Genomic DNA, 26,210 nt, shown 5'->3' with positions numbered 1-26,210 from the left:
AGGAGTGTTGGACTGGATGACCTTTGGAGGTCCCTTCCAACCTAAACCATTCTATGATTTATGAATGAAAAATGTCATTGAGGATGGGGGTGGGGGGGGTGGGGAAAATCAGCTTTCTGTATGAGAAGGAAAGGTCACACTGCAAGGAACTCTACACAAATGTGCAGAACGCTGCAGGGTGGAAATGAAAATTGGTGCACAGCAGAAGAGTTGAACCAGACCCAAAGTCTACGGTCTTTTATTACATTTTATAGATTAAATATATCTTCAGTAGATTCTCTTTTTTTAAACACACACAGGAAAAAATACATTCTTCATGTACAGAGGAAATACTGATCACGTAACAGGGACCATGTACAGTGCAAAGTATGAACACAGCTACACAGACATCACCACCCTGGATGATTATCAAGATTTTTCTACAGTAAAATCAGACCAAGATAACATTTCTCTTTTCAAAGAGCCATCCACACCCTGCCCTTCCATAGCATTTGAGGGGGATTGTGCAGGACAAGGGATTTGTTGACGTTTTAAAGGCATTACAAAATCCTTGCATTGCATGAAAAAAATTATCAAACCCCACCAGGTCTGCCTCTCTCTCACACATTCATCATCGTAGTACAACTTGTCTTGTGATTGCAGCCCAGCTCAGGAACTCCAGAGAAAAACAGAAATATCTAGAACCCAGTAGAGAGAAAGGAATGAACTGGACCAGCTGTTGCAATGGCCAGGAATTGGGTGCCCACACACACAAACACGAACGATGAGGATAGTGAGGTGTGACTGAGCAGCTCCTACTTGTGACAAGCACAGGATTGCATGTTTCACATCAGCAGTGACTCTCCAGTGCCTCTCAGTATGGGATGTCATTCTGGTAGTACTGGATCATGTCATATGTCCTGCTCCTAGAGGAAAAAACAAAGTCAGAGGTAAGGAAAAATTTGAAACATAGACTGCACCCACTGTCACAGAACAAACATCAAGATCACAGAATGGCTCAGGTTGGAAGTGACCTCAGAGATCACCTACTCCAACCCCCCTGCCATGGGGCAGGGATGCCTCTTGACTAGATTCAGCTGCTCAAGGCCTCATCCTACCTTGCCTTGAACACCCCCACAGAGGAGGCATCAACAGCCTCCCTGGGCAGCCTATTCCAGAGTCTCACCACCCTCATACTGAAGAACTTCTTCCTAAGCTCCAGCCTAACCCTGCTCTGCCTCAGCTTCAAACCATTCCCCTTTGTCCTGTCTCTAGACACCCTCAGGAGAAGTCCCTCTGCAACCTTCCTGTAGGATCCCTTCACGTACTGGAAGACAACAATAAGGTCCCCCAGAGTCTTCTCTTCTCCAGGCTGAACACCTCCAGCTCCCTCAGCCTGTCCTCACAGCAGAGCTGCTCCAGTTCTTAAATCATCTTTGTGACACTCCAACAGCTCTGTGTCTTTCTTGTGCTGGGGACACCAGAACTAGAGGCAGGATTTGAGGTGGGGGTCTCAGCACAGCAGAGTCAAGGGGCAGAATCCCCTCTCTTGCCTTGCCTAATTTTTGGCCCAAAGATTCACTCTGACAGAAAATCTTCTGCTCTTTCAGCTAGGCAGCCCTGCTCTTTGAGCAGCCTGGGCATAAGCCTTCCTCCCAGTGTCAAAGAGTGGAGATGCAGCACTGTGTTATCTCAGTATCAACAACTCAGAAACGTTCAGTATCTGACTGACAAAACTCTGCTCGCAGCTTGCTGACCTTCCTTTGGCCATAGAGAGAAGACATGCATGGATGTCAAACCTGTTGCTGAGGAAACAATTCTGGATGATCTTGATGATGAAAGTTGCAGCCTCCCGTTCGGTCATGTTGGGGCTGAACCTGTGTCTATATGCAGAAAATTGGGGGGAAAAAAAGAGTAAAGTCAGTGAGGTTCCCTCTGAGCATGGTAAGGTGCCTCTGCACAAGCTTAGCCAAGTGTTGATTTCACTTGCTGCAAACATCTCCCACTTGTGAGACTCCCTCATACAAATTATCCCATGTTTTAATTAGCCCTTGCTGTCAGTGGAGAGGGAGGCTGTGGATTCCTCAGTTCAGCAGTAGCTCTAGGAACAGCAGATTATTCTTTCTAGGCAGCTGCTGCTTTAAAATACCTTTGTAGTGCCCTTGAGCTGCAGGGCACATCCTGTGAAGAACACAGGAAGGTTCTCTAGCTCATGCATATGCTAACTTACTTCAACAGCTTGATTGTCTGCCCTCGGAAGCAGGGCAGCCCTGTATCCAACATCAAGGTAACCAGCGAGACCACAGCATCCATGTAAGGCCTGGAGAAAGAGAGGACAACAAGGTTACAGCTCTCAAACTCCTGCAGCCTTGGCAGGTAAAGCAGGCAGGCTGAGGAGCTCAAGGAGCTGGCTCACACCTTTTCTGTAATTAAATCAGCATATCTAATCCCCTTACATTTGTTGGTGGAGCTCCACCACTGCCTGCAATCTGTCATTTTCATTACATTTCTCTGCTTTGTGTTAGACCTCCTGGGAATGCTGCAAGATGAAGGGGCTCAAGGAGGATTACACAGAGCAATGCTTCAGCAAACAATGTTTCTTTGGCACCAGACAGGTGAATCACTGCATCCAAACAGTACAGAAGGCTGAAACCAGCAATACCACACTAACAGATTATCTTCTCATTCCTAATTACCTCATGTCATTCTTTGCTACACCAGCTCAGCCTCTCTCCTCCCACTTAGAACATTCATTTCCTACCAAGCTATTACTCTGCTACCTGGGTGACATTTTGCCTTGACATGGAACTTACTCCAGTCTGCTTCCCGTCAAGGAACCAAACTGATCATGGCTCCAAGACAGCCCCTTCTGGGGCTGAAGAAACTTTGACTCTGGAAGATAACATCAACAATACTTTCTATTCCTGGTAGTAGGAGTTTTCATCTGCTGTAGTATCCTCCTCCAACCCACATGCAACACCCTCTCCATACAGATTTATTAGTGCTCCTGTGTGTAAAAGCAAACCCTGTTTGATTGGCATGGCAGAAGGTGAAGCTGCCATCTTTGCAGTGCCTGGCTGTCTATCACATAAATTGCTGAACTATCAAATCCCTGCACACTTTACAATGGAAAACTGCAGCAGTTTTTGCACATCCCTACCTAATTAACTCTAACTGAAACAGTGATGAACATGATGGTCCTGTCCGGGAAAAGAAGAAACTGGTTTACTCTCCTGCAGTTTCTTAGTGCAAAGCTTCAGCAGCATGCTAAATGGTGTCAGGAAGTGTGGGTAGTATCCCATTTATACATTGGCTACAAGACATCACATTTTCAAATCTAACATAGGAACAGGAAAACCTCACAGAGTCAGGCTGTGAAAATGCAGGATGAAGTTATTTCCAAGACTCAAGATGTACCAGAACAGTCTGACAGGCTCAGATCCCCCACAGACAAATGTTTATTATTATTTATCTTCTCATCTGGTTGTGGCATGCAAGCACTTCCTCTTTTGAGCAGTTAAGCACAGCTCACCTGACTGCCAGATAGCCTCTGACACACATCTCCATGAACCATTTGAATGGAGTCGCTTCCATTTTCCCTCCCATTATCATCACCATCTCATCAGTCAGCTTAATGTCAGGCTCCCAGCCCAGATTTCCACCAGGTGAGCTTTCAAACATGAATCCAAAATCTGTGCACAAAAGATAAGCTGCCTCATAAACTTGGTTGGTTAATTGTGTGCTGTCAAAGCTTACAGAAGAAAGCAGAGGTGAATGTCATGTATTAACACCTACTTTTTCTACCAACATTTCAACTCCAACTGCAAAAAAGCTTTGATGTAGTGTAAGAAGCCCAACAAAAGAATCATCACCATGACATTAGATTAGACTTAAGAATGATGACATCAAATACAAAAATCCTTGCTGAAACATCTGTGCAGTTCCAGAAAAGCAAAGCTAAAGCAGAGGTTACAGCCTCACATTAATTTACTTGTCAGATTTAATTCATACACACACAGTGATGAAAGTAACCTAGAGATATATTTATATCCTTGTACATTTATACACACACACAGATGAATGCAGATGTAGAACGTGCATGATCCATACTTAGCATCATAGAATGGTTTGGGTTGGAAGGGATCTCCAAATGTCATCCAATCCAACTCCCTGCAGTCAGCAGGGACATCCTCCTCTAGATCAGGTTGCTCAGAGCCTTGTTGAGCCTCACCTTGAAGATCTCCAAGGATGGGGCTTCAACTACCTCCCTGGGCAAACTGTGCCAGTGTTCCACCACCCTCGTGGTGCAGAATTTGTTGCTAACATCCAATCTAAATCTGCTCTTCTCATTTCAAACCACTGTCCCTCATCCTGTCACTGCAGTCCCTCTGCAGCCTTCTTGTAGCCCCCTTCAGGTCCTGGAAGGCTGCTATTAAGTCTCCCTGGAGCCTTCTCCTTTCCAGGCTGAACACCCCCAGCTCCCTCAGCCTGTCCTCATAGCAGAGGTGCTCCAGCCCCCTGATCATTTCTGTGTCTCTCCCTTGGACCTGCTCCATCAGGTCCATGTCCTTCCTGTGCTGAGGGCTCCAGAGCCACGTACACATGTGCATGTTCTTTCCTAAAGCTGGTAAAACTTTGCAAAGCTACATTTCCAGAGAGCAGCCACCACAACCATGCAGCCACCACAACCATGCAGCCACCACTGAAGAGGCATGAAAACATCCCCTGTGTGTTTGCAAGCTCTGCAATCAGCATGGAGTTTGAGCTCACTGTCTTCTACAAGCAACACTACAGCAGAAGGAAAAGGTAACTACTGAAATCTGAACGTGGATGTGACTGACCAATATGAATGATGTGTCCCTTTTTGTCCAGCATGATGTTGCCATTGTGTCTGTCTTTGATTTGGAGCAGAAACAGGAGCAGGCTATAGGCAGCCATACTGCGGATGAAATTATAGCGAGCCTGTACAAACATGAAGGTAAAATGGATCAGAAAAACATGGAGAATTTAATAACCCTCCATCCCAGGAGCAGATACATCTCAAGGAGGCTTTTTCATCTTTTCTATTCATGGTTAGCTCAAAGCAATGTTCAATGACATTCTCCACACATCCACAGCTGCAATAACTTCTTTAGCTACGTTACTCATGGCTACAAAAGGATTATCAGCATCAGAAACCAGATACAGCACTAGGGTAGTCATTATCCAATTATTTGTCATTATTTCTTCCAGCTAGAATGCTTCCCAGCTGAGATTTTGCTGTGCTTGCCAAGTGCTGTTTTACCTTCTGGAATGCAAGGGTAGACTCATCCCCATACTGTCTGGTGAAGTAGTCATACATCCCCGAGTCCGTCTGCCGGCCCAGCTGGTCCCGGGACGTGCAGTCAGGGATGCACTCAATAACACCACACTGAGGGCAAGAGGAGAAACAGGTCTGCAAAGCATGCTCCCAACAAATACCCCACTCATGGCTCTTGGCAGTCAGATAGGTCCCCTGGAAATGTGGGGAAGCCTATAGAGGACTGAATGCAGGATTTCTAGCTCATTCACAGAACACATCCATCCAATTTTGCAGGCTTTCCAGGCAAGGCAAGACAAGCTCTGTGTCTTCCTGTTGACTTGCACAACAGAGTCCCAGAAATCAAGCAGCAAACACGAAGAACCACAGGCAGCAAAATTTGAGAGCTAAAAACTTCAGAAAAGAAGGAAGCAGGAGAGGAAAGACTTTTTTGTCATTGGGACTCCAAATATTTGGCATGAGCGATGTGGGCAGCACTTCCTTGGAGCATGGAATTGTTATGTGTGCTGGAAGAGGAAATCTCTTTTAATGAGGAACTACTTTCTGCAGCAGTAACAGTTAATTGCTCACTTACCCCAGGAGCTGTAGCCACCACTCTGTATGGAAACACGAAAAGATCCAGGCCTACCAGCTGAAAGATGTTCTTGAAGAGGTCGATGATTTGTAAAGCTAACATGTCCTGGCAGACAAGAAACAAATTGCACAAATGTTACAGGGGTGATGGATCACAAGGTAAGGTTATAAAAATGATCTAAAGAACTCTGAAGTGTGTATTAAGTTACCCCAGCAGGTCTGCAGATGTGTGCTTGTGCATGCACTGTGGCTCTGGGGGCCATCACAATGCAAGTAAGATAAATGCTGTTTAGGTGGGGAGCAAGCAATACTTGAAGATTCAACTGCTGACCTATGAAGAACATGTTTTCCCATCACTCTGATAAGAGGGCTGCTAGTAACCACAGGGATAATAGGCAGCACTTCCTCTTAATCAAAACCAATCAGGCTTCAACGTACAGAAGCTACTGAAACTCTGGAAAAGAATGTTAAATAATGGGGAACTGTGTTGAAAAGATGCCTTTAGTTTCCAAACCAGAATTTCCCAGTTCCCTCCCTCAGTCCATAACTATGGGAGAGGTTCAAACTTCCAAGGAAAAGTAGTTCTAGACTAAAATTTTTCTCTTCCTCACTATTGCCACCTGCAAATCTGTCTTCTGTAAGTGCAAAGACTGATAGCTTAGTACCTGTCTGCAGTCGTCGCCCACTTTGAAGATGGCTGCCTGCCAGCAGATTTTCTTGCTGTCCACCCCTTCCTCTGCACTTTCATCGATGGAATCGGAACGGCAGCGCAGACCTGCAGGAAGAGTACAAACAGAACCCAGACATGGCCTTTCGTTAGTTACTTTCATTGTGACAAGGCCTCTGCACTCAAACCCACAGCATTTCCCTGCAGGTGTACTATGGATCTTTCTGCTTTGCAAGCTGGATGCTGTAAGACAGCTCCTTTTGCCTACTGGAACATATCGCTGAGTCACAAAATCATTTAGGTTGGAAGAAACCTTTAAGATCATCAAGTCCAAGCCTTATCCCAGCACTGCCAGATCACCACCAAACCACCTCAAAAGGGTGTTCCTGATTTACCAGATGAAGGTCTGAATTTACTCAGCTACAGCATCCCACAGCATTTCTGAGAACTAACTGCCAAACCCTGGAGCTTACTACAGTCTGACAACCAGGCAAAGGCAAGCATATTAGTCTAAAGTAACCATCAAAATGTCTTCAAGATAGCTCTGATGCTTCCTGGGACTTCAAAACATTGAAGGGGGAAAAAAACAAAGGGGGAGGAAATTTAATTTTCAGGCTTTCCTTCTCACTTCCTTTGATCCAGCCTTATTTCCAACCTGAATCATTGCAGATGAAGTTCAACACGGAGACAGTTGTACTGCAGCAATACAGGTCACTAAAGGCAGGCAGTGTTAGGAGAACTACTGACTCTTAATTAGTAGTGTCAATGATTAAGATGCAGCTACTAACCTTCTTTTTCAAGCTCACTAACTCCACATCGTTTCACTTTAAATTTGGCCAGGTAGGGTGCTTTTGCTGCACTAAATGGCAATAAAACCAAAAGTGCAAGTTAGCCAGACAAGAATTTTTAGACAAATATCTAAATATCATTAATTAACTTAATGGGAGAAGAGAACAAGAGCAGGGTACCTCTGCATAGGAGTTCCTGATTTGTAATCGATGTCCAGAACAATAGCCTCAGGATTGCTGGGCAGGTAGCAGCCTGCAAAGTGGAGCAGAGAGGTGAGAACGAATCCTTTGGCTGCTGGGAGAGTCAGTGACAAGCTTGTAACTTCTGTGCATAGTTCTGACTTCAATAAAATGTTACACACCAACTGGAGATGACAGCCTGTGAGCTACAAAGGCTGGAGCATCCTTTGCATTAGTGAGTGATGGCCAGGAAGGAACAGAGTTTTGAGCTAATACTGCAGAATCTGTACCACAGAGATGGACAGACAGGACTTGTCCTGCAGGAGTCCCTAATAAGATGTGGCAGCATGTCCCAGTGCACTAGGGAAGTGCCTCAGCAACCAGCACATGGTAGGAGAATTGAGACCTGGGAAAGCTTTCAAACTCCACTGGAAAAAGGAGATTCAGACTGGGAAAATATACATTCAAGGGGTGTAGGGACCTTCAGACAACCATGTGTCAGGGGACTGCCTGATGGGAGAAAAAGGAGAAAAAAAATCTGGACAGGGCTTCACTCTTGAGATAACTTTTCAACAGTGCTTCATCTTGAACAAAAGAAAAGGTAGCCCAAGCAAAAAGAGCTGCTTTATCTTTCCTCTTTGGGTAGATGCTTCTACCCTTATCCATGCTTGCTCTTGGGCAAGTTTTGCTACTCCATATAGAAATTATTTTTTGAGTAAAAATATTGAAATAGTTCCAAGAGAAAAACATTGCAGCTGTGCCAGAAGAACAGCCACCAACATCAGAAGTAGAGAGCTGCCATTTGCAGAGATTGCTAGGTTGGCTTGCAGAAAATATTGTCCTGCTGTGGAATACAAAGAGCCCACTGCATGATACCACCAAATGACTTCTTACCAGGCTGCACTTTCACCTCAGACAGAGCACTCAAACAAGCTTTTTTCCTTTCATCTCCTTTAGGGAATGGCCTAAAAAGAGGAATGTATTTATTTTCTTACCTGCATTCCATATATTATTCTACGTCCTCACCTCAAATTTGTTTCAAGTTTATGCTACCTTTACTAAAAACATTTCCTCCTGTAATGACAAAGATCTCTTAGCACAGCACTTCTAGAGAACTTTCAGACTCAATACCTGACCAAAACATCTGCTGTCTTAACAAAGGTTAAAGCCTTTCCTTCAAAGATTTAACACTGATTTGACATACAGGCTGTTGACAAACTCAAACAACGTAAGAGATGTGAGAGAAAGATATGAAACTCTTCCTTGTACAGGTATCTGAGCATCTCAAACCCTTCTGTAATCACTGCTATAGTTACAGCAGGGTAATTTTCTCCTAGAAATTCTCCTAGAATTAAGAATATTGCTAAGTGGAAAAGGACAAAGTCACAAAATGCCTATGTGCCTGATTTGTTCTTGCGCTTGGTACAGCTACAGGACACTGGGGATGCACAAACAGATTAATTTTCAAGCTGGGGTGCAAAATGCAGTGCTTGCAAAGCACAGTTACTACCTGTGCTTAATTATGACTTCATAATAACAGTGGATAGATTTCATTCTAAATACCAAGATAATCAGATCCTAATCTCTTGGAACTCATCCTACTGATTAACACACACAGAGAAGGCACCCAGTATTCAGAATCATAGAATTGTCAGGGTTGGAAGGGACCTCAAGGATCATCTAGTTCCAACACCCCTACCACAGTCAGGGACACCTCACACTAGTTCAAGTTGCTCAGAGCCACAACCAGCCTGGCCTTAAAAACCTCCAGGGATGAGGCTTCTACCACTTCCCTGGGCAACCTGTTCCAGTGTCTCACCACCCTCATGGTCAAGAATTTCTTCCTAACATCTAATCTGAATCTATCCACTTCTAGTTTTGCTCCATTCCCCCCAGTCCTATCACTGACACCCTAAAAAGTCCCTCACTAGCTTTCTTGTAGCCTCCTTCATGTACTGGAAGGCCACAAGAAGGTCTCCTTGGAGCCTTCTCTTCTCCAGACTGAACAGCCCTTACTCTCTCAGTCTGTCTTCATAGGAGAGGTGCTCCAGCCCCCTGATCATCCTCATGTTTCTGTGATGTCAGTGTCCTTAAGCCTGATGCCCTGACCCTGGTGGCTTGTCAAAGCTTTGTTTTAAGGCAGGTATGCTCTAGGGTGTATATGTCTTTTGAAGTATTTTATATGGCTTTCAAATATTTTCATATAGCAGAGAATGGTTTAAAAACATGCAACAAAATCACACTGAAGAGTTTGTGTGCTGAGCTGCTGCCATCCACTGGCAAGCTTTACAGAAGTTAAATTCCACATATCCTACCAAAGAGGTATTCTCCCTAGAAGTCAAACTGAGAGGAGACTTTGCAACTTTTAAGTGGCATTTAAGAAAAATAAATAAACAACATTTCATTTCTTGTCATATAAATAATTAACTCTTCTTTCCTGAAATCACTATCCCAACACCCCTAAAAGTGCCTTAGCCTCTTAATCAGGACACTGGTAACTAACAGACCAGCAGGTCCCCAAACAGCACAGTTCTGGAGTCCAGCACTCACTTGATAATGGCTGAAACGTTGGTGATTTTATTAAAGAAGTCGAATTCACGTTGGTAGAACTCCTTGGCTGGCCCAGATAATGAACCAGTTATCTCCTCCACTAGCTGCTCCAGAAGTTCTCCAATGTCAGCTGCATGTGAAAAGGGAAACTTATTTCAGAAAGCTAAATTATATGGGTGAGGGAAACAGCCCCCTTCGGGCAGCACTCAAAAGAAGGAATTGATGCAAACACTGCTGCATCTCTCTGGATGCATCCTCTGAGCTGCTACTACAGTAGGTAACTTCTGTACTTCTACAGAAGGGGCCCAACCTCCACTAATGAAAGAGAAGTTCCTAGCTAAAAGGATTCTTACTGCCAAGAGGGAAGTAGGAAGGAGATTTAGACTGAACTGAGACAAGGAAAGGAGTTGAAATTGATTATATTTGAAAGCACTCACGATCTTTTTGGTGTCCTTCTTCATCCAGGTAGATATTAGTTTTCATGTTCCAGATGAACTGGTGAGCCAAGAGCTGGGATTTGGCAGCTGCCCACAGGATGTATTCTCTAACGTAACCCATCTGCAACCAGTTCCAGATCGGTTCAGGTCAGAGATCATCACTGCTCTAGCAGACTCAGTACTACAGGGATGGGGCCTCAACTACCTTCCCTGGGAAACCTGTTGTAGTGTTCCAGCACCCTCATGGTGCAGAACTTGTTGCTAACATCCAAACTAAATCTACTCCTCTCTCATTTCAAACTATAGCCCCTTGACCTGTCACTGCAGGCCTTTGCAAACAATCCCTCTGCAGCTTTCTTGTAGCCTACTTCAGCTACTGGAAGGCTGCTATTAGGTCTCCCTGGAACATTTCTTCTAGATATCTTCTCTGTTAACTCCACAGAAAAATTATTAGAGACAGTGAATTAATTTCATAATAGTCTGGCTCATGCAGGTCTTCAAAACCTTTATTCAGACAGAGTTCTCATCTGAGGATTCCCAACAAAACCTTTTTCCTCATGGGTGTGTAACCTAACCTCCAGTTTACCTGCTCATAAAAGAGATGCAACTGAAGCAAACCAGCCTCTACAGATATTTTTTCCTTCTGTGTATTAGACACATAAGTTTATAACAATTAGGCAGCATTAAGTTTAGATTTTTATCTGATTTGTATTTTTTAAGTCTCAAAACTGCTTTAAGAAGCTGCTTTGTTCACATGCAGCTGTCTGACATCCTCACCTTGTCGTACCGAAGTGCCTGCACGATCTGTGGAATGTAGAATAAAATGGCATCCTGAAAGAGAGGAGAGTGCAGGGGGTTTCTTGGGATTGTTTTAGCAGCTGAAAAGTGAAGGCAGGTCACATGCACAGAGAAAAGCATCCTTTAGTTATGTGATGAACAAAGTACCACTGCCTCTTTATTTTAAACTGTGTAATGGCACTCAAATCAAGCTAATTTTCTTCCAGTTTCTCCCCTCAAAAATATCCTCAATAGTGATGGATTTTACTCCTCTGACAAGGGTTAAACCCCAGCCTTTTGCTGCTTTAGAAGAAACACCTTTCAACTGAGACAAGGTTTGAAAGGGACAACTGGAGAAGAGCATCCTGAAGAATTCAATTGAGTGTGAATTACAACAAAAAAGTTGCAAGCACACGAGCCAGTGTTAGAGAAGAACAGAATCATAGAATGGGTTTGGGTTGGAAGGGACCTCCAAAGGTCATCCAGTCTAACTCCCTTAACATCCTCCACTAGATCAGGTTGCTCAGAGCCTTGTTGAGCCTCACCTTGAAGATCTCCAGAGATGGGGTCTCAACTACCTCCCTGGGCAACCTGTACCAGTGTTCCACCACCCTCATAGGGCAGAACTTGTTACTAACATCCAAACTAAATCTGCTCCTCTCTCATTTCAAACCACTGCCCCTCGTCCTGTCAGTGCAGGGCTTTGGGAACAGTCCCTCTTGCAGCCTTCTTGTAGCTCCCTTCAGGTACTGGAAAGCTGCTATCACATCATCCTGTAGCCTTCTCTTCTCCAGACTGAACACCAGCTGTCCTCAGCCCCCTGATAATTTTTGTGATGCTCCTCTGGACCTGCTCCTTTAGGTGGGACACCCAACTCTAACTTTTCATCCCCTAACATGAGACCTCTGGCCACAGTGACTAAGGTCATAACTTCACTTGGGGTGTTAAGGCTCTCTTGGAATTCAACTTACCGGAGGAAAAGAGCGCAGAACTTTAACCCCGTACTGAGCTGTTAGAGGATGAGGTGGATACATGCTTGAAAAATAGGAAAGGCCAGTTGGTGGATCTGTTGGTGCCCAGCACAGAACATGGCTGAGCTCAGGTGCATCAGCATCGATGGTATGCCAGGTAACCAGGTACTGAAAAAGCAGGTCAGACACATGAGGAGTTCAGAGCACCCCATAACGTCCAGGCAATACACATCAGACAGCAATGCTATTACCAAGCCTCCTGCAGCAGGGGAAGCACAACATGCTACATTTTACCACAGCTGGTTTTTTCCTCCATGGAAATCTAACAGTTTGGAATTGCTTCACCTCCCAGATCACCAGATGAAGTTAGTGAAGTCAAGTTACTAAAAGCACAAGACAAGAGTTCTAGCAGAGGGAGAAAGAAGAAAGGATGAACCCTTTTGTAAGACTCAAAGAAAGTTCAGTTTTCCTATTTTACAGCTGATGTGTGGAATAAGAAGCTGTGACAAGACTGTCCCTCACATGACTAGAGTGCTTCACTGCAGATCAGCACCAAGAGTGTCCTCCATCTGAAGAGGTTTGGCTCCTGACACACTGAAATCACTTCAGCAGCAGCACTCACCAGCTGTCTTTTTACATTATGCCAAGGGAACAGAAATGATGGCTGCACTGCAAACAGGGAGTTTGGGGATGTTTGTCTGTGCTGAGAACATACCCAGGAGCAAGATGTACCTTTAGCTAACTAGCCACCTACTCCTGTGACTGCTATTCTTGCCTCAGCACCCTGTTTCCACAGCTGTTCTGTCTTTCCTACACAGCTAGGCCCAGCATTAGAATATACTTTGTGTTAAGTATAGACTGTGTTTTCCAGCAGACCTGGATGAAATGGGCATACTGGAGTTTGTAAGGGTAGAAATGCTCTGAAGTACCTTTATTGCTTCAGGAACATCACTAACAGCTCCTGGGTCCAGTCTAACCAGACGAGTCACTTCTGTTCCAATAGCTTCAGTGTTCTTAAATCTAAGTAGAAACAGGAATAGAAAATTCACAGATTGATAAAGTAGTTTAGGTTGAAAGGGTCCTTGAAGATCATCTAGTTCCAACACCCTCACCATAGAAAGGGACACTTCCCACCAGCCCAGGTTGCTCAAGGCCTCATCCAACCCGGCCTTGAACACTTCCAGGGAGGGGGCATCCATGACCTCCCTGGGCAACCTATCCCAGTGTCTCACCACCTTCACTGTAAAGAATTTTGTCCTAATTTCCAGTCTACACCTCCCCTCCTCAAGCTTAAAACTGCTCCCTCTCATCCTTTCATCACAATTCTGACAGCCTCCTCTCTGTGAAGATGAGGACAAATAATAAACAAACAGCCCAAACAAACTTAATAAACAAACAGCCCAGCTCTGAAATGATGCACACTGAGGGACCAATACGATGTCAAAAGAGGATCTAGGAACAACTGGTCCTCATCCAATGCTTTTGTATAGAGCACTAGGGTAGTATTTTAGCCCACTGTTGGATCCTTGGCTGAAATATACTCTGTGGGCTTCTACAGAAAGCAGCCTGCAGAATTCTACTTGGCAAAAACTATCACTGTTGTAAGGGGGAAAGAATTTCCTTCCCCTTCCAGAGCCAACTATGCTCATTTTCCTATACTACTTATTAAAGTGCAAGCTGATGTCTAGCCAGAACAGCTCATTCCATGGCACTCACAGCAGCACTGTTTAAATGCTATCCCTGCTAATGGGTTCAAGGAAATTAAAACTCAAATGTGAGGTCGGCTAACAAAACACCATCTAAGTGTTACTGAACAATGGGTGGCTGGGCTCTACTAGAGCCTAAGCCAAGTAAGTATATGAAGTAATTTAGTTATTTTCATTTCAAAGGTCTCAATCAGCTGCAGAAGTATTCACGGGGGCTGTAAACAGGAGCAAGTGGCATCAGTACTCACACTCAGACAACCTGAAAGGCAGCAGGAATTACAGAAGTTCGTTCTTGCAGAGTATCTCACCTGGTAGGCAGCTGTACAGCGAGGTGAGGAGAAATGCTCCAAGCCAGATTTACGTTATCCTTCCACTGCTTCTCACTAAGACTGATATACTTAGACCTCCAGTTTGCTACGCTGCTCTCTCCAGTCTGATCCAGCTCTAGCTCTGGGGCAGACAGAGGGTTGTACCACGTGATCAAGCGCTCGATCTCAGTAGCCTGAGGAAAGGAGTAACAATCACTGAAATGTGATCACAGAACCACAGAATGGCAGGGCTTGGAAGAGACCTCCAGAGATCATCCAGTCCAACCCCTCTGCCAGAGCAGGATCACCTACTAGGGCAGGTCACACAGGAACACATCCAGGCAGGTTTTGAATGTCTCCAGAGAAAGAGACTCCACAATTTCTCTGGGCAGCCTGCTCCAGGGCTCCAGCACCCTCACAGTGAAAAACTTTTCCCTTCTGTTCCCGTGGAACCTCCTCTGCTCCAGCTTACAGCCGTTTCCCCTTGTCCTGTCAGTGGACACCCCTGAGCAGAGCCTGGCTCTGTCCTCCCAACAGTGTCCTGCACATCTTTATCAACATGAATGAGGGTACCCCTTAAGCTCTTCTGCTCCAAGCTAAAGAGCCCCAGTTCCCTCAGGCTGTCCTCATACGGAGATGTTCCGCTGCCATCAGCAGCTTTGTGCTCTGTGCTGAACTGTCTCAGGCAGTTCCCTGAGGTCTTTCTTGAACTGAACACCACATTCCAGATGCAGTCCCAGCAGGGCAGAGTAGAGAGGGAAGAGAACCTCTCTGACCTACTAACCACAGTCCTTCTAATCCAGCCCAGGATACTATTTGCCTTCTTGGCCACAAGGGCATATTGCTGGCTCATGGGCATCTGTCTGTCCACCAGGACCCCCAGGTTTCCCCATTCTCCTGATGACCCACCAGCAAAGAGAGCAGCAGTGTTCTTCGCTTCATGTAGTACTTGTGCAGCTGTGTGCCTCTGTTTGTCTTCTTAGACATTCCTGGAGAAAGGGATAAAAACACCACATTTTCAGTGGCTTTTGTTCTGTATGTTCCAACAGCGCTTTCAAACTGCCCAGACCTGGCATCAGTAACACAGAACAACTGAATAACCACAGGACATTTGTAACTTTAGATCAGAGTCACTGCAGAAACTCAGCACTGCAGCTCCTGAATGTAGAGCTGTTCTCTGACCACAGAGTCAACAGGCTACAACAGAGAGAGCAATTTATAGCCAGGATTGCATTTCCTTCAGAAACATGACAGCCTACTAAAAAGGAAAAGCTCACAGTTTACAACTGTACAAACCCACAGCCTGTCCACTAATGTCACTCTGCTGACCTCAAAAAGCACTGGGGACACGGCTTCACAAACTATCTCCTTACAGGATTCCAATGCGTCTTGCCCTCCACTCCTATGCCTCCTGCACTCCAGAGCCAACACTATCAAAACACCAGGTTGTTTCAAAACTTTGCTGTTTGCTACCAGTGTGACTTTTCCAGCCTCCTCTCCACCGTCTGGCACTGGTAACTAAATACCCTGCCAGAAGAACAGGAGCCAAATACTAATGGTAAATATTGACTTTAAGCAGTATCTGCATATAAAATATGCACCCAGCTGGTTACAATTGGAAAGCTACCTGATTTTTTGGATATGGTTGACATGCCACTGGACAAAGGGTAAGTGTTTATCCATCCTTGGGTAGCCTGTTGCCGAGATCCAACATTGATATCCAAGTTGCTCCTGGTATCTTGATTATCTAACAACAGAGCACAGATCTGATGTGGAATCCAATCAAAGAAACAAGAGGCTTTGGAACCAGCACTTAAAGGACCTCACCAGGTGGCACAAGTTGGCTGGCTGTCAGGTACTTCTTGTCTGAGAACATGGCTGTCCAAAACTTGATCAGTATGCTGATATCCTCTCGAAGTCTCTTCTCCCCTTGTGTAGGGAACTTGGAGGGACAACTTCAAGAAATCACACAAATAATGTAAAGTTGAATGCATGAGGAAAAAGAAACAAACCCCACATAAATCTAATCATAGTATCATAGAATGGTCTGGGCTGGAAGGGACCTCCAAAGATTCAGCCAGTCCAACCCCCTCTGCACTAAGCAGAAACATCCTCAACTAGATCAGGCTGCCCAGAGCCCTGTCAGGCCTCACCTTGAATATCTCCAGGGATGGGGCCCCAACCACCTCCCTGGGCAACCTGTTTCAGTGTTCCACCACACTCATAGTAAAGAACCCATTCTTTATTCTGACCCAACTCTACAAGGAAGAGGACACATTTTATCCCCACTGCTTTATTGTGTCTGGTTAAAGAGTACAAACTACCTTTTATAAAATTAAGCAGTAGTCTGTCAGCATCTTTGATTCATCTGAAATTCCATTTTCTGCCTGCCTGCCTCACATTCAGACCCTCTTATCCATTACACATTTTCTGTGTGCCCATGTCCAGCACTGCAATCAGCAGATTCGAGGTGGGTGTATTTCCCAAACAGCTGCATTTCAGCCACCTGCTCTGTAACATTACAATTCTTTACATCTTACAACTCTAAGGTACAGTTTGGAGCACTGAATAAACTCTCAAATAAGGAAAGAACAGAAAGATTTGTGAGAGTACTGCTTTATAAACTGCACATAAAAAAGTGGAATTTAGATCTGAACCTCTTTGAAATGGTTTATGAATCGCCCAACAGCACAAGGAAAGGAAAGGGGTTTGTTAAAACGGGCGGCAAAGTAAAGGAGGAAGATAAAGCACTAAAATCACAGAATGATGTGGGTTGGAAGGGACCTGAAAGATCATCTAGTTCTAAACCCTCTGCAGACACCTTCAAAGAGCAAGACAGCTGCTGCTCTGAAGTCTCATAGAATGTTCAGAAAATCACCCCCTTCCCCTTTCAGTGAGTAGCTGCAAATAAAAAAGTACCTGAAATAATCAAAGGCAGTGGAATAAATCTTTTCCCTCAGAACATTTCGAATAGTTGCATTTGGAACCACATCAGCATGCAGCAAAGACAACCCCAGAGTCAGCAACCTAATGACCAAAACAGACAATGAAAAGTTTGGTATTCCCAAAACGGTGCCCAGTGCAACGCTGCACACAGCACAGCTCCAACTGTAGCTCCACTCAACTCTTTGCAAAGTATCTGATGCAGAGCTCTTAGCAAACTGTTTTCATTCTCATCAGTCTGTTCCTAAAGCTGTGACTGCAGAAAGTTGAAGGCTTCAAGTCACAGAAGGTGAAAACTGATGGAGCAAAATTATTCCCAACAGCCACATTGACTGGATCCATGATGTGGGCAATTCACCCTAAGAAATCATCACATCAAGTTTTCTGAAGTACCAAAACCAACTTTCAGGCTAAAGTTGCTTTGAAGGCAGAGCTTAGACTACACCAGTCCAGGCTTTTAAAGGAATTTTCACTACTTGAAGCCAAGGACAAGTTACAAATTAAGTATTTAGGGCTGTTTGGTTTTTTCCTCCTACCCCTCTATAACCTTATTTCTTCCACCAAGGGCAAAATAAAAGCTACTCACTTAAATCGGGGTCCAATTGCCGCCACGTGCCGATTCAAACTGCCTTTTGCCCCTCCAATGTTCAGTGACAGAGAGCGCTGGAGCAGGCTGGAGAAGATCTCTATTTGGTCAGAACTGCAGTATTTGGCTATTTCAAACCTCTGTACCAAAAACTGAGAAAGAGAGACAGACAGGCTGTGCTTCCTCTGACCCTCTGTTATCTCAACAAACCTCCAGTCTCCTCTGTTTCAAACACCTTCCCCCACCCCCCCCAGTTATGATGGTCATCTAGAAAGAGTGGCTCCTGGGCTTTGAGGCAGAAGGACAACCACAGGATCACTTGGGTTGAAAGAAACCTCTAAAGGTCATCTAGTCCAACCCCCCTGCAGTGAGCAGGGACATCCTCAACTACATTGGGTCACCACCCACCACAGTGATTCCACTCCCTGCCTGAGTCATGGCAAGGAACAGCGCAGAGCAATGACAGCCTCACCACACCTTGGGATGTTCACAACTACACACCTCTATCCAGATGTAATGAGGGGTCACCTCTGGTGGGCAAGGCCTCGGCTGGCTCTCTTCTGAGGCTGCTAACGGGTCTGCTTCTTTCTGCTCGGCAGAAAAGAGGCCAACTTTCTGCTCCACTGTCATCTGCCAGGCTCCTGCCATTTCCCGCATGAACTACAAACAGGAAGACAACAGCATCACTTGTGTCAAGTGTTTCTTGTTTGAGGAGTGCCTCTCATACAGAAAGCACTGTCTTCCTCCACAGTACACACAAGAATCTGAGACATTAATCCAAATTCACTGCAGTGTTTATGGAGAGGCAGAGACAGGCTGCACATCCCACCTGAAAGAAAATGTCTCTTTCATATCCTAAATTCCAAAGGGAAGAAAAGAATCCTCCAGAAGTCCAGCTAGCAAACGAAAGACTGAAGGCAACAGCAGACAAGAGTTGTATTTTGTGGAGGAGACCAAAGTATTAGATCAGCTGGTGCTGGTCATTCTCCCACTCTGCTGAGGGTTACTGCCTCCAACAGCAGGACAGCAGAGACAAAGCGCACTCCATGTTCTCACATGCTGCAGGCCACGCTCTAGCCCCTGAGCACACACAGCTGAGGCACATTCATTCATTCTTGCTGAACTTGCTCTAGGAAGCAGCATCCTCTGGTAGACAGGAGACTCAGCAACAAAGGGTCCTTATCTGATCTCTTTGATAAGATACAAGGAAATCCCCTACAAACCTAAGAGGAAAAATGAAACTAATGCTTGTTACCCACTGAAATGTGGATGGAAACTGACCTGAGGAAACTGTGGTGGACGATTATCCACACAGTGCCCACTAACTGCAGCAGTTACCAGAGGCAGCTGTGTGTGGGCTGTCACCACACCATGCAGAGTTGCTTTATTACTGTCAGACTCATCCTCACCTCACAAAATACAGGTGCTTTAGCCTCTTACAGTATAAGGACACTTAAAAGCCTATTTTTAATGCAAGGGTGCAAAGCCAGGTACCAGAGACTCTGACTGATGAGCAGGGACATTGATTGCTATTTGTTTTGAAACACCATTCTATAAATTGTGGCAGTCCATAACCTGATTCATGAGCAGCTCAAGCATCTCAGCAGCAAAGTAAATGGTGCAGCTGAGATCCTGACAGATTTTCTTTGCCAAATCATTCCTGCTGCTGAGAAAGATTCAATTCCCACAGTCCACTTTGCGAGGGGTCTCCTGCTTCCATGAACATATGAACTGAGATTTCCTGGCAGGCAAAAGCGATTAACAGTGCATTTACCATCCTTCCTAGGCAGATTCACAAGAGCTGTGAACTTTTCAAATCCTTCTCTTCTCAACTTGCAGGGGCAGGGAAAGAGTTGTTAAAGAGCTTCTTACCGGCACTTCTATCCCATTCTTGGCAGCAAGCAGCCACTCCCAGCAAGCAATTGCTGTTTCCATGCCATGTTCATTGAACATTCGCAGGGGGCCCCAACACAGATGATGAAGGAGCTGGGGATCACAGTCTGAAAACAAACCTGCGCTCAGATTTCTCCAAGACAAATAAATGCCTTTCACATCACCATGAAATTGCTGTGCACAGTATGTAATAATCAATCCCTAATAAATAGCTTCTAGTTTAAGAAGGCTGTTCCCCACTATGAGCTAATTGAAAAAACTCAAACCATAGTTCCCCTCCAAGTGGGTGCACCCTGGGTTTGTATACAGATAGCTTTTGTGGTTTATTACCCTTGGCATTCACAGCCAGAGAACAGAGCTCCCATGTGTTTTTCATTACCTTTGCTGCTTATTAGCAGTGCTGTCAATTTAAACATGGCCTGGGTGTAGAATTGAGTGTGGCCCAATTCAAGAGCATCGTTCAGCTCTTTGACCATCAGTTTATTGAGGTCAGATGATCGTCCTGTAGCATTTGAGAACTGAATCATCCCAGAAACCTGCAAAATACAATGGGTTTTTCATCAGAAAACAGCACTCCAGAGAGATGTCTTTTGCTAGTGCTGAGCTAAATCACAGAATGGGATGGGTTGGCTCGGAAGGGACCTCCAAAGGTCATCTAGTCCAACCCCCCTGCAGTCAGCAGAGACGTCCTCCACTAGATCAGGTTGGTCAGAGCCTCACCTTGAATATCTCCGGGGATGGGGCCTCAACTACCTCCCTAGACAACCTGTGCCTGTATTCCACCACCCTCATGGCACAGAACTTGTTGCTAACATCCAATCTAAATCTGCTCTTCTCATTTCAAACCACTGTCCCTAATCCTATCACTGCAGGCTTTTGTAAACAGTCCCTCTGCAGCCTCTTGTAGGTCCTCTTTAGGTACTGGAAAGCAAATACCAGGTCTCTCCATAGCCTTCTCTTCTCTCAGCCTGTCCTTGTAGCAGAGGTGCACCAACCCCCTGGTCATTGCTATGAACTTTCTGCAAGACCAACAGTAAAATGATCTGCTTAATAACCAGGAAAATTAAGCCCTTTATCTTGAAGGGGTTCAACTTTGATATTTGTGCTGAAAATAACATTAGGCCATGCAATAAATTAGGTAGGAAGGGACCCTGAAAAGCCATGTCCGAGCTCCTGGACACTCCACGCTCAGGAGAAACCCTGCACTTACCTCCCCTGCATAGCGGTTCCGCAGGTTCAGAGAAGCCATGAAGTTGGAGTAGTCCTTCTTGACACAAGTAGGTCTTTCAGTTAGCTGGGTTGCCTATGAGCAGACCACAAAGAGGTGTTTGAGTTTATATCCAACTGCTTGTCAGACATTCACAAAAGTTTTATTCTTTATGCTAAAGAACAGTATCATAACTCTTAGGCGTGACAGCACCTGGACTGATACAAACTAAGAAACGTGCATTGACCACATCCAGATTTCAAACTAGGTACATGGATTTGTACAGACTTTTGGAAAGGCATAAAAATGGCAGAATCTCTGGGACAGCTGCTCTCTTCTCATGAAGAGGTAAGGAAGGTGACAGAAAAGGAGAAGTGATTGGTTCTGCCCTCTCCATGCAGCACCTTGCTGAACTATTTTGTTCCCATCTTTAAGAGGTACACTAATAATCCATCTCTCCCTTTGCAGAAACAATCAAAGGTTTGTGCCTCAAAGGTTTCTCCTCAAAAACAACAAGACTGATGATTCATTATATTGTGCAATGAATTTTTAGTATTTTAATACTAAACTATGAGGCCAGCAGAACATCAAAACCGCAGCGCTCCTGCAATGCTCTGCTTCAGTACTGCCAATGCCTAGCTCAGCTCAGCAATGGAGAAAAGTTTGAGTCTCTTATTACGTACCTTGGACATAAAAACCAAACTGCTAGCCATCTAGAAGCATTCTGAAAGAGCTTTGGGCACTTGGTTGACATGCAAGAGGGCCCTGATCAGAACACTGTTAAGCCATGCCACTATCCTAGAAAGCAGCTCATTTCAGTGTTTGTTTCAAAGCATTAAGAATCATCTATAGAAACCTCTTAAAGAGGACCAGATACAGATTTATTTCCTTCTTTGGACCATTTTACTTTTCAGTGTTTTCCAGAACAACATGACTGGCAGAAACCCTGATTTGAGATGGGAAGAAAAAGGGCATCTGAGTGATGTTCAACTGCTATGACAATGGTGGGTTAGCAAATCTGCATTATGAGGCTACACTGAATGTTACAAAATCAACGTGACAGCTACACAGCTGACAGACAACTAAGCAAGAACTGTGCCCCAAACTCACGCCCAGAGTGGTGTTCTGCCTGTTGTAGCCTGCGAAGTGCAAAACGCTTTCTGTAGCCATAGCCAGTCCTGTGTGCTGGGACAGACCTGATACCCAGTTCTGATGTTTGTTTAGGTACTCCTGCAAGAAAGACAGCAATCAAATAAACCAATCAAGAGTTGGGTGAAAAAGGGTTGTGGTTTTCAAAACAAGGCAGCTCATAAATCTTGCATCACTGCAAACTATCAGAAACCTGATTTACAAACAGACTGTCTCCACTCACATTAGGCACTGCTCCCTCAGCTACAAGAAACTCTGAATTTTCTCCTAAATACATAAAGAGCAAGCCCTGGTCCACTTTGTAAAAGGAGGTTGTGGATGACTCCTCCCTGGGGGTGTTCAAGGTCAGGCTAGATGAGCCCTTGAGCAGCTGAGTCTAGTTGAGAGGCATCCCTGCCCATGGTGGGGAAGTTGGAGGAGGTATCTCTGAGGTCTCTTCCAACCTGAGCCATTCTGTGATTCTATGATCTGCAAAGAGCAAATTATTTCATGGAAGCAGACTCATTACCTGAAGATGAGATTTTGTAACTGAGGGGGCCCACTTCATTGCTTCCTGCAGAATCATCCCACAGCGTGCAGCAAAATCCTTCACTATACTCTAGAATTAGAAAGCATCAGAACAATCAATACAGCACAGGACATTAAATAAGAGGCACTAGTTTCAGTGGTGTCAATAAATAACAAGGAGAGTAAGACAAGTTGCAGCAACTTGATACCATTAAAATTTTCTGTAACAATTAAATGTTAGGCTTCAAGTCGAATAATAATAAGAATGAGGAAAAAAATATGTAAATACCAAGTGCTATTTGGTACTAGAGAAATCTTCCCCAGGAAAAGTCACCTTTAAAAAAGGACCATTAGGAGGAGCTCATTAAGTTGTCTCTTTGGCTTGAAACAAAACAAAACAAAAAATTAATCAGAGATTATTTTGTTGTTTGATAAATCAAGGAGGGTTGCCTACCTCTCTGGCCTCATGTGTGTCAGGGACAGTTATTCTGTAAGGTGCATCAGGGATGTCATAGTATGGTTGGTCCTTGTGAATGTCCTAAACAGAAACAATTATGAATTGTCAATAAGGCAAAACTAAAGGTCACTTAACATGGACCCCACCAGCAGCACTCTCCTCAAACTGAAGTCTCATTTACTAAATCTTTTTGTTAACACCTGCTCTCAAAGTCAACCTGAACAGCTCTCCAAGAAATGTTGTTGTTTTTTTTCATTCCAGTTTAGTTCTCAGTATAAATAATTTGAAAAGTCCACAGCCTTGACATGCAGTACAAAAATAAAACTCTACACCAAGCATTTCCAGGTTAAAAAAATACAAATGTGGAATAAATTAAAAATAAAAATGGATAGGCATACACAGACTGGAAAAAAAGAGGGCAACCAGAATGCATAAAAAGAATACAAACCCAAAAACCCAGCAGATTTTTCTTTCAAATGAGACAGTTCCCAGAAGGCAAATGATATTCTAGCCTGCTTCAAAATCAGTGTTGACAGCAGAGGGAAAGGGGTGATTTTTGCTCTCTGCTCTACTGAGACCTCATCAGGAGTGCTGTGACCAGCTCTAGAGCCCTCAACACAGGAAGGACATGGACATGATGGGAGAGGGTCTAGAGGAGGGCCAGGGGCCCCAGGGGGCTGGAGCACCTCTGCTACAAGGACAGGCTGAGAGAGCTGGGGTTGTTCAGCCTGGAGAAGAGAAGGCTCCAGGGAGACCTAATAGCAGCCTGCCAGTAGCTGAAAGGAGATACAAGAGGGACTGCAAAGGCCTGCAGAGATAGAATGAGGGGCAATGGTTTGAAATTAGGAAGATTTAGGCTGGATGTCAGGAACAAGTTCCACCATAAAGGTGGTGGAACATTGGCACAGGTTGCCCAGGGAGGCAGTTGAGGCCCCATCCCTGGAGATGTTCAAGCTGAGGCTTGAGAAGGCTCTGAACAACCTCCTCTAGTAGAGGATGTCCCTGATGACTGCAGGGGGTTGGACTGGATGACCTTTGGAGGTCCCTTCCTGCCCAACCCATTCTGTGATGACTTTCTGAACCATATGTGACAACAACTTTCCAGCAGTGTAACTACCTAGGAAGCAGGCATGAAAATCCACTGATCCCACAGAAATTAAAATGAAGATGCTCTCCATCTTAGTGATGATAGCCAAACTAAACTAAGAGCTCAGATAACTATTAAATAAATGCAAAACAAAGCAAAACAAAACAAAACAAAACCCCAACAAACAAAACACCACCAAAAATCAACTCTGTGAAAGAAAGCCAGAAACATAAACTTGATTTCCCAAGGAGCGTAACTGTAAAGGGAACTTACTGCACTGAGAGACAGTGACAGCGTCTGCAGAATATCCAGCATAGTCTTCAGCACAGTCCCACTCCACAGCAAGTGAGGAAATCTAGAGCAAGACAGGATTCAGGAACACAATAACCACAGAGAAATGAAGAAAGAAATGATTTTGTCAAGAAGTGGAGCTGCTCAAAGAGCTTGCTGAATACCCCAGACTCAGTAGAAGTCACAAAGCTTGCCAAGGCTCACAAGAGCCTAGCTCAGTGCTGTTAAAAGCTGTCTAAGAGCAAGCTGAATTGAGCTAAGCTGAGATTGCATTTATTTCACAGACACTTTGCTTTGCTCCAGCCATGAGAATACTAAGCAGACAGATATGTTAAGCATGAGTTTCAGAGCCCAGGTTAAAAATACTATTAAATGCTATTTTTCAAAGAGGTGTTTCAGAGCTCCCAGCCAAGAAATTCACTTGACTGTTGTCAGCAATCACACAAGTGATCGCTAAGCAGTCACGGTGAAAAGAGAAAAGAAAAATTAACTCTTTACTCACTTGTCTACCAGACCAGATAAGTATTTGTCTGCAACTCTCCTGATCCTCTTGTGAATGTGGTTAAAATTCACCAGCAAGAACTGAGCATGTCTCTCCAGCTCCTCTTCGTTCTCCTTGGTTTTAGGCTACAAAGCAGGTCAAAGAGAACTATGAAGCTCTTCAGGAAAACCACAAGCAAGCTTTCATCAAGTGAAATGAGAACATGCCTGCACGTTTAAAATGTTCTTTTTTAGGTAACCTACTTTATCAGCCATCATTGTCAGGAATGCTTCAAACACCTTATCAGCAACAGCTATCACACACTGCATCATGCCTGAGGAACAGAGAGAAACGACAGGTTTGATTATCAAAATGCTCTTTGCTTTCTAAGCCACATTTCACAGTTCAGAAGCGTTCAGTTTACTCAGCTAAAGCTGAACTGAATTGTTTCACAACAAAAGCAGCATTCTTGTCAACAAGAAAGCAGCAGCAGCCTGCTAAGTGGGGTTCATTTTGTTGTATGTGTTCAAATGGGGCTCATTTTGTTAGGTAGGTTGTCCATCTCATTTGAATTCTGAGTGGCTGGCATAGCTTTGCAGCACCTTGCTGCAGCATGAACTAGCCATCAGGTCATCTTACCAGATTTGTCTTTTTGGATGGCTTTGTCCTCAAAATAGCAAAACATGACCTGGAAGCGATCTTGGTCAGTGGAACGCAACACTCTAGGAAAAGAAGAGAACTTTGTGGGTTGAGTTTCTTTTTCCTTGTTTCAGTTGGTTTTTCTTTCTTTTAAAGATCTTTAGCATGTATCTATGTACTTTGGCATCACAGTACACACCACACACACGTGGTCCCTGTTCATTTCATGTCTCTAGGAAGTGGGATGTTGCTGTTTGTCTCTACATTCAATAAACAGAGCTGGGATCACAAAAAGCTTGTCTGCTGAGACAGTAACTCTCACACCTCAGGAGTGGGAAGCCTGATGATGATGCTGCACAATCAATCACCACAAACAGATAAACAGGGTACAATCTTTGGCATTTCTAAAGGCTTTGCATCTGGTTAATTTGCATATGAGGGAAATAGAATTTATTTACAATTGTTTCTAAAATGCAGCCAAGACTTTTCTGGAAAGGGTTGTCTCTGTTAGCAGTTCTTGGCAAAGTAAAAATGTGCTAGAGTAGTTTCTTCCTATTTTGCTCACTGCTAGACCTCCACCTCAGCTTTCACAGAGTCACAACTTGCATTGGGCTGGAAGGGACCCTCAAAGGTCATCTTGTCCAACCCTCCTGCAGTCAGCAGGGAAACCTCCAACTAGATCAGGCTGCCCAGGGCCACATTTGAGCCTGATCTTGAATGTTTCCAGGAACAGGG

The 26,210-nt window shown here is 44.5% G+C and overlaps 1 protein-coding gene across 3 annotated transcripts in view; it reads right to left on the bottom strand.

The window, feature by feature from the left end:
* Window positions 1–210: 210 nt before the first annotated feature.
* PI4KA (phosphatidylinositol 4-kinase alpha) overlaps window positions 211–26,210 on the bottom strand; it is a 62,852-nt gene continuing 36,852 nt past the window's right edge. For 2 of the 3 annotated variants that reach the window (XM_068157245.1, XM_068157246.1), the window contains 33 exons: window positions 25,476–25,558; window positions 25,100–25,170; window positions 24,858–24,982; window positions 24,338–24,419; window positions 22,975–23,058; window positions 22,522–22,611; window positions 21,975–22,094; window positions 20,868–20,960; window positions 20,037–20,193; window positions 19,637–19,764; window positions 18,266–18,424; window positions 17,765–17,916; window positions 17,155–17,262; window positions 16,063–16,190; window positions 15,863–15,982; window positions 15,145–15,224; window positions 14,236–14,429; window positions 13,151–13,241; window positions 12,222–12,389; window positions 11,251–11,304; window positions 10,474–10,594; window positions 10,037–10,166; window positions 8,381–8,451; window positions 7,487–7,559; window positions 7,307–7,377; window positions 6,517–6,626; window positions 5,853–5,957; window positions 5,264–5,389; window positions 4,821–4,941; window positions 3,512–3,671; window positions 2,210–2,299; window positions 1,779–1,862; window positions 211–905 (listed from right to left, as the gene is read on the bottom strand). In XM_068157245.1, coding sequence (XP_068013346.1) covers window positions 854–905; window positions 1,779–1,862; window positions 2,210–2,299; window positions 3,512–3,671; window positions 4,821–4,941; window positions 5,264–5,389; window positions 5,853–5,957; window positions 6,517–6,626; window positions 7,307–7,377; window positions 7,487–7,559; window positions 8,381–8,451; window positions 10,037–10,166; window positions 10,474–10,594; window positions 11,251–11,304; window positions 12,222–12,389; window positions 13,151–13,241; window positions 14,236–14,429; window positions 15,145–15,224; window positions 15,863–15,982; window positions 16,063–16,190; window positions 17,155–17,262; window positions 17,765–17,916; window positions 18,266–18,424; window positions 19,637–19,764; window positions 20,037–20,193; window positions 20,868–20,960; window positions 21,975–22,094; window positions 22,522–22,611; window positions 22,975–23,058; window positions 24,338–24,419; window positions 24,858–24,982; window positions 25,100–25,170; window positions 25,476–25,558 — 3,601 coding nt within the window. In that variant the 3' untranslated portion in view covers window positions 211–853. Of the gene's footprint in view, window positions 906–1,778; window positions 1,863–2,209; window positions 2,300–3,511; window positions 3,672–4,820; window positions 4,942–5,263; window positions 5,390–5,852; window positions 5,958–6,516; window positions 6,627–7,306; window positions 7,378–7,486; window positions 7,560–8,380; window positions 8,452–10,036; window positions 10,167–10,473; window positions 10,595–11,250; window positions 11,305–12,221; window positions 12,390–13,150; window positions 13,242–14,235; window positions 14,430–15,144; window positions 15,225–15,862; window positions 15,983–16,062; window positions 16,191–17,154; window positions 17,263–17,764; window positions 17,917–18,265; window positions 18,425–19,636; window positions 19,765–20,036; window positions 20,194–20,867; window positions 20,961–21,974; window positions 22,095–22,521; window positions 22,612–22,974; window positions 23,059–24,337; window positions 24,420–24,857; window positions 24,983–25,099; window positions 25,171–25,475; window positions 25,559–26,210 lie in introns of those variants that run through there. The other variant, XM_068157247.1, reaches the window with a different exon arrangement.

This window comes from Melanerpes formicivorus, unplaced genomic scaffold (genome assembly GCF_026170545.1).
Source record: "Melanerpes formicivorus ecotype bairdi unplaced genomic scaffold, bMelFor1.0.p_v2 SCAF_36, whole genome shotgun sequence".
Classification (NCBI taxonomy): domain Eukaryota; kingdom Metazoa; phylum Chordata; class Aves; order Piciformes; family Picidae; genus Melanerpes; species Melanerpes formicivorus.
This window is presented reverse-complemented; position numbering and strand designations above follow the sequence as displayed.